The sequence below is a fragment of the Octopus bimaculoides genome, chromosome 3, assembly GCF_001194135.2.
Source record: "Octopus bimaculoides isolate UCB-OBI-ISO-001 chromosome 3, ASM119413v2, whole genome shotgun sequence".
Classification (NCBI taxonomy): Eukaryota; Metazoa; Mollusca; class Cephalopoda; order Octopoda; family Octopodidae; genus Octopus; species Octopus bimaculoides.
Window position 1 is genome coordinate 143,704,684 of NC_068983.1, and position 8,245 is coordinate 143,712,928.

At 38.2% G+C, this 8,245-nt stretch overlaps 1 protein-coding gene across 3 annotated transcripts in view; it reads left to right on the forward strand.

Annotated features, from left to right (window-relative positions):
- Window positions 1-5,025: 5,025 nt before the first annotated feature.
- The window catches only part of LOC106878287 (mitochondrial folate transporter/carrier), a 101,078-nt gene continuing 97,858 nt past the window's right edge, over window positions 5,026-8,245 (forward strand). For all 3 annotated transcript variants that reach the window (XM_014927464.2, XM_014927465.2, XM_052966606.1), the window contains exon 1: window positions 5,026-5,480. In XM_014927464.2, the coding sequence (XP_014782950.1) occupies window positions 5,207-5,480 (274 nt within the window). In that variant the 5' untranslated portion in view covers window positions 5,026-5,206. The remainder of the gene's footprint in view (window positions 5,481-8,245) is intronic.

Consider the following 8,245-nt stretch of genomic DNA (forward strand, 5'->3'; position numbering starts at 1 on the left):
TATTCGTGCGGGTGACACGTAAAAGCACCCACTACACTCTCTGAGTGGTTGGCGTTAGGAAGGGCATCCAACTGTAGAAACTCTGCCAAATCAGACTGGAGCCTGGTGTTGCCATCCGGTTTCACCAGTCCTCAGTCAAATCGTCCAACCCATGCTAGCATGGAAAGCGGACGTTAAACGATGATGATGATGATGGTGATATATATATATATATATATATATAAATAATTTGGGAAAACAAATTTCCAAATCAATCAGGTGTAACACTACAGCATTATATGCATCTACATATCATACTTTGGGGTCTTATTTATCGTATATTTATATATTTATCTATAAATATACTAAGTATCTGATAAAAGCCAATATTCAATTTCTGGGGATTAATTGATATGCGGGTATTCTATTTCAGATAATACAAAAATAACCTAATGAGTATATCTGACAGTAAACTGATACCATGAGTTTACTGTCAGACATACCCATTAGGTTATTTTTGTATTATCTGAAATAGAATACTCGCATATCAATTAATCCCCAAAAATTGAATATTTATATATATATATATATATATCTGCCCCTCAGCCCGGGCTACTCAATGGACAGAAAGACCGATTTTATGACACCCTCTTGCAGACTACCTTGTTGACGAATGACAGGGACCTTCTCTTTGTGGCTGGTGACTTCAATGGACATGTTGGACAACATTCAGGGAGCTTCCATGCCGTACATGGAGGCTATGGCTTTGGTTCCCGCAATGAGGAGGGAACCAGGCTGCTGGAATTCTGTGATGCAAGTGACCTTATGCTTTGCAATACTAACTTCAGGAAACCTGCCAGTCACCTAGTCACCTACCGTTCTGGCAGCCACACTAGCCAAATTGACTATATCCTCACCAGGAAAAGGGAAAGATGGCTGCTTATAAATGCCAAAACCTTCCCAGGTGAAGAATGTACCCCACAACATAGACTAGTAGTTAGTGACTTCAGGATCAGGGCTAAGTGGTTGCCCAGAAGACGACCAGCATGAAGGAGAAGGGTCTGAAAGCTCAAAGATCCTGTGAATAGACAGAGATTTGGAGACTTATTACTCAAAGCCTTTGATGAAATAGAAGGGGATATAGCTTCACACGATGCAGAAGACAATTGGAGGTTTCTACGGGACAACCTGCTGAGGGACACTGACCAGATCTGTGGATGGTGCAAAGTCCCCTCTCGACCTAAAATAAGGTGGTGGTGGAACAATGTTGTTGACAGGGCTATTAAACAAAAGAAACGGGCTTGGAAGGACTAGAAGAACAGTGGTAGCAGGGAATTGTATCAGACTGCCAGAAGGGAAGCTAGGTGACAGGTTTATTTAGCCAGAGGGGAAGCAGATAAGAAAAAATTTGCCAATGTTCTGCGCTGTGAGGACCAAAGACTTGAGGTATTTTGTGTTGCAAGACAGTGTGTGAGAGAGAATTGTGATGTCGTGGAAGAGAAATGTGCTCGCATGGATGATGGTACACTTGCATTAAACGAGGCTGCAAAGAAAGAGGTTGGAGATGCCACTACGAAAGGTTGCTCAATAAAGAGAATGAATGGGAGAAAGAGAGTCTACCGAATGTCGACCCAACAGAGGGACCAGCTATCTGAGTTGACAGTACCATGGTAGATAAAGCAATTAAGAGTATGAAGACAGGGAAAGCCCCCAGCCCATCAGGAATCACTGCAGAGATGCTTAAAATATCTGGCAGTGTCGGCTATAGCCTAATCACCCGTATTGTTAACCAGTTGATACACGAAGGAGTCATACCCAATAACTGGTGTAACAGCCCCATAGTTGTGGTGTGCAAGAGAGACGATTGTACTGGTATGGTCATGTGACGAGAATGGACGAGGATAGCTGTGTGAAAAAGTGTTACAACCTAGCGGTTGAGGGAACCTGTGGAAGAGGTAGACCCAGGAAGACCTGGGATGAGGTGGTGAAGCATGACCTTCGAACATTAGGCCTTCCATGCTAGCATGGGTTGGACGATTTGACTGAGGACTGGCGACCCAGATGGCTGCACCAGGCTCCAATCTGATCTGGCAGGGTTTCTACAACTGGATGCCCTTCCTAACGCCAACCACTCCAAGAGTGTAGTGGGTGCTTTTATGTGCCACCGGCATGAGGGCCAGTCACACGGTACTGGCAACGACCTCGCTCAAAAGGTGTTTTTTATGTGCCACCTGCATGGGAGCCAGTCCAGGGGCACTGGCAATGACCTCGCTTGAATGTTTTTTCACATGCCACCGGCACAATTGCCAGTAAGGCGACGCTGGTAACGATCACGCTCAAATGGTGCTATCTACGTGTCACTGGCACGGAAGCCAGACAGCTCCTCTAGCAATGATCACACTCAGACAGTGCTATTAGTGCTCCACTGGCACGGGTGCCAGTCATCAAATTTGGTTCAATCACGATTTCAATTTCACTTGCCCCAACAGGTCTTCGCAAGCCAAGTTTAGTGTCCAATGAAGGAGAGGTTGGCATGGATGCCAGTCGTCGAATTTGGTTCGATTTCATTTGCCTCAACAGGTCTTCACAAGCAGAGTTTAGTGTCCAATGAAATAAAGGTACACATAAGTGGGCTGGCTATTTTCCTGGCAGAGGCTTTGGATTATGGTCTCACTTGGCTTGCCAGGTCTTCTCACATGATTGTTTATTTTGAGAATGATATTGGAGGGTAGATGTAAAAGGCTGGTTATAGCCAGTTTGAACATAAAATGGGTAGAATATTTTGGCCAGATATGGCTGGTTTAAATGCTGAAGGGTTAAGTGGCTACAAGCAGTTAAAAAATATTTAGAAACAGTTTTATACTTCTTTTTTATGTCACCAGAGTCTGCAAAGTCATACACATTCCTAAGGTTCTTTTTAAGCATTATATAAAATCATTTTAAGTGGAATAACAGCATTGTTTAATAGACGTAGATTTTCCAATTATACTGTGGCAGGGATTTGAAACCTAACTGCTAGATACTTGGATCAGACACAAGGAAGCCACTACAGTTTCTCACAATAGGTCTATAAATTGACCTATCAGCATGAGGCTGTGGTGTGGTATGGTTTTCTTGAATGTTATACAATTTAACCTTTTCTCTCCTATAAAAACAGCTTCTGGTGCTCAATTCATCACAGAATGTTGTCGGTGGATGACTGATTCATGTGCCTCCTTTCTTGGCAGGTAGATGGCCAATGGACTGCTGAGACTACAGGTCACCTTTGAGTTTTGCACAGATGTATTTTCAGTATTTTGGACTGACTACATGAGGTCATAAGATAGCTTTCTATATTTTCAGAGCAGCTTTTCTTTCTCTCCCATTCAACAATTATTAATATTGTTCGTTATAACTAGCTAACACCAAATATCATTATGTCTGGTAATATCAAGTTAGATGTTCATGAGTTTGCTCCAGCAATTATTCTCATAGCCAACAACATCCACTTGTACACTACAATGTTAATAAAGCCATCCACTTCATCAACGACGATGCATACTTCTGAAGTTTATCTTCATTGACCAGCTTAACCCAAGTGACAACCAAACCCTTGTGACAACACAATCATTTTATATGAAAACTCTCTAATAAATAACAAATGAAATAAAACAGTAAATAATTATAATCAACATACTAATATTAGTTTCAAATTTTGGAACAAGGCCAGTAATTTCAGAGAGGGGTTAAGTTGATTACATCAATCCCAAAAATCAACTGGTACTTATTTTATTGACCTTGAAAGGATGAAAGGCAAAGTTGACTGTGACAGAATTTGAACTTGGAATATAAAGATGAATGGAATGCTGATATGCATTTTATCCAGTGTGCTAACAATCTTGCCTGCTCATTTCCTTAATCAACACACTAATATTAATACAAAAGGGTAAAGACCCCCTTCTGTCATGAATGACAATGGTACTGTACCTAGAAAGTTACCCTCTGAGGCATAAGTCTGGGCAAAGTTGTTTATGGAAGACCAACAGTCACCTGTGCAAACAAGTCTCCCCCTTTCACGCCACCAATGTTATCCAAGGGAAAAGCAAAGGCTGACACAGCTTGGCACCAGTGATGTCGCAACTCATTTCTACAGCCAAGTGAACTGGAGCAAAGAGAAATAAAAGAGTCTTGCTCAAGAACACAATCTCATAATTGTGAGTTGACACTCTAACTACTGAGCTATGTGCCTTCACAATATTTATATACATGCTTTTAAAATACATCTTCACTACAGAAAATGAACATATATGTTGCAGATTGCATTTTCAATTCAAATGCTTTCTCCTGACGATCTAGCATCCTCAACATGGCAACATTTAATCTTAGTGTTCCGGGTGAAAAAATACTTCAAGCACATAAAAGTTACAATTAACAGGATATAAAGTTCAAGTAAGACACCCACAGCTCCCATTTGTGATAGCACAGTTGTTGCATATAGGTATCCTAGAGCACATCTCCCAAAAGTCCAACAGATTGATTTGTCTTGCAATGGCTCACCAATAACCAAAGACGTACTGTTATTTTCTGTCTTTTCTACCCCAACTACAATAACTTATGTATTTTCAGAAATAGCTCATCTTGTGTCACCACCACTCAACCCCACCCAATTAACTCGTCATACATGTTGTTTTCTTAGTAACCACTAGAAACACTTCTTTTTTTCACCTGGAATTCCCTCGCTGTCGTAAACTTGCACTTGTTTAAGAACATCAATCACGCCGATTTCACCTTGACGGAGATGTGAATGAAATATTCTAAAGCTAATATGGATAGCTTTAAAATATTCAATTCTACCAAACAAATAAATATAACATAATGTGCTAGTATTTACGAAACAAATTCCATGCCTAAGAACAAGGAACAGAATAACTTGGGGTAACTAAGTAAAACACTATTAATTCAAGTTAAACGAAAGTATTCTTAAAGCCTGACTAATCAGAACACAGCTTTCAATCTGCTGTTGAGAAAAGTAGCCAATCAGCGTCTTATTTATATTCACACATAAAGTGTTAGTCTGCTCTATTGACGTCATTGTATACTATAATGGCGGACGCACCTGTGAGTTCGTCCGTCTCCACGAAATTGTTGTGTCAACGAGCCAGAACATACTGCTTTTTTAATGCAGTTTTTATATGATAACCACAAGGAAACATTTTCTTTCGTTAAGTAAGTTGATTGCTAAAATATCATGTCTAAAGTTGCGACGGCCGCAACTGCTGTGGCAGTAATGGATGCTTCAAACGTGAAATCTAAAGTTTCTGTCCAGAACACATCAAATAACAACCGTTTACTTGGCTTGGCGGCCGCTACCGGTTCCTCATCGACCTCTTCAACATCTCCATCGCGACCTCGACCAATAGTGAGGTGGCGTGACATGGAACATCTGGTTGCTGGCATCAGTGGTGGAGTACTTTCGACCCTAGTTTTACACCCGTTAGATCTGGTCAAAATAAGGTTTCAAGGTAAGGCCAAAACATTGATGAAAGATCCCTTATGTTGAGTTTTTCTTTCTTTCAGTAATTTTTCTTTGCTGTGAACTATTTATTTTTGGGCATAACTACAGGGTTTTACCCCGCAGACTTTGGGAGGTCATAACTTTCAGAAAAATGAATATTTTTTAATGAAATTTTCTATGCATATAGTGGCATAACTACAGGGTTTTACCCCACAGACTTTGGTTATGCCTATTTTTGTTTTAGTACATATCTCTTTTTGATTTTAGTATAATTAATAATGAGAATAATCACTAGAATTTCAAGAAGGCTGGAGAAAGCAAACGCTAAAATAAATAATATAATTAGTGGTATTTTAGTGTTCCACGAGGAGTAGGGAAGTTTAACGAAATGAAGTTTATACCTTCTCAATGACGATTATCAACACAAAACGAAGCATTTTCGATTTTCAACCCGGTTTATAGTCTTTGATTATTAGTTATAATCATTGTTCGTATGCCAACTATAATATCTTTAAAAAAAGTAATGAATGTTATATAATTGCCTCTTACGAAATCAAATCATGCCTAATTGGTTAGTTATCTCTATATTCGAAGAAAATTGTTCAAAGTTATAAAAAATAATGAGTAGAAAAAGAATAGCCAGCATGCAGGAAGTTCCCGATTGTTTCACTTTAGCTTTAAATCATACACTCACGTACGCATGTATTTGTATATCCATAATTTTTTTTTTATTATTATTATTATACAACTATAACTTCCTCCGTTGTAAACATTGAACATTTTTTTTCATCTTTACCTCACTTCTCGATTCTTCAGTTTCATTCATTTCACGTGTTTGAACTTCCAGAGGGTTCTTTTGAGATTTTGATTTGTAAACATTTGGTATTCATTTGTTTGAGTGAAACAAATCAAGACCAAGCTCCTACTATATAGATTAACAGGTGAAAGTACTTCCAAGTTAAACATATCTTGTAATCGCTTTGGAAAATTAAATAAAAAAAATTATTAAACATAAAGCTATAGCATTATTTATATTGTATCGTTTTATATATAATAAAATATTGGTCGAATATATGCGGTTTTTCTTGCCTAGGGAAATTCCATCTCCACCACATAAATAATCAAAAGGCGGCATAAGGCAACGTATTCGTTAAATACGCATAAGATATTGTTGAAAAACAAGTTTATATATATCCTTTATAATAATGCTATGTCTTTTATACACTTTTCGGAATTATGTATTGTATTTATAAATGTCTTTGTAAAATTTAAATGTTGCTAGAACAGCAGTCTATGAATGAGAAATTCTGGTACCTTTTGCAAGTCACCTCTCCTTCAAAATAACAGATAGTGGTTTAGATGTCTGTCATTAGTAAAGAGAAAATCGCCATGCGAATCTTTCAATTTTTAAAAAAGTTAATCGAAACCATTGTGCGTTTCCAACGTCTCAGGATTTTAGATTTTAGACATATATAGCAAAATCAATAGCCGCTGGAAACCATATAATTAATTTAATATCAAGAAGGTGACACTAAAAGAGGCTGCTCATGTTTGTAAAGCTTATCTTAAATTGCGGAAATTATGATGCCCGTGAGATAATATAACAGAAAGAGAAATGGAAAAAAACCCCATGAAAATATATTGTGAAAAAGTGACCATTTTCACTGTAGCGAATTACCGAGAAAGAAGGTATGAATATGTCTGGGTAGCATGCATGTTAAATAAAAATTCATCGGTAATTTTTTTATTTTTTTTAGCTAATACAAATTACAAAATCTGTTTCTGCGTTGTACAATAGATATGTAAGTGCCAATGAACGAAACCCTCGGCCCTTAAGTCACCCTGTATCATCTGATATATATATATATATATATATATATGATATGTGTGTGCAATGCGGGTCCTACTTTTGCGTATTTAAGTGTTTATATTTTGCTTTTCACAACGTGCCAGTTTGTTTTAAACAATAATGCTTGTACACATTTTATGAAAAATCCTGTAGGTCGCAGAATCAGATGCTTTGCGGCGTTTGTTGCGATTCTTAACACTCTTGAGTTCACCACATGGTCAAGTGTCTTTTACTATAACTTCGGGCGACGGGCCGATTAAAGTTGTGAGTGGATTTGGTTGACAGAAACTGAAAAAAGCCCGTCCACCTATATATATATAGGCGGAAAGAAATTCATAAATTATTTTTTTACTTGAGTGTAATGGAAAATAGTTTGAAAAAACAAGTTTTAGATTCATTTATTTTTCGTTTGAGTATTAGAAAAAGGTTTTTAAAAAATCCCATGTATTGTGGTGAGAGAAACAAATTCATAAATACGGTGTTGAATATGGTTTCACTATGGAAAAAAAAGTAAAGGGCTATTTAGCTGTTGTCCTCAGTGTGCTTAAATTGCGCTGAATATCCAATAGGATTGCTCGGTTTGGCTCATTCCTGAAAGGTGTTCATTTTCGAAGACTAATTTCTTTCTCTTTATAATCGGTTCGTTGGCACAAATTTTTGTTCTCCTTATTCGTTTAATGTACATATTTTTTTTACACCTATGACACTTTTTTTTTTTTTAGTGGTGGCCGGATGTTAAAGTAAACATTAACCAGGTACTACTAAAGCAGCGCGGACCCGAACGCGCAGTCCCGCGTCCGCGCTAGCTAGTCGTGAGTGGTCGATCCTAACCCTAACCCTAAACACGTATTCATTTGCACACGCGGGTTAGGGTTAGGGTTAGGATCGACCACTCAAGACTAGCTTAGCTAGCGCGGACGCAC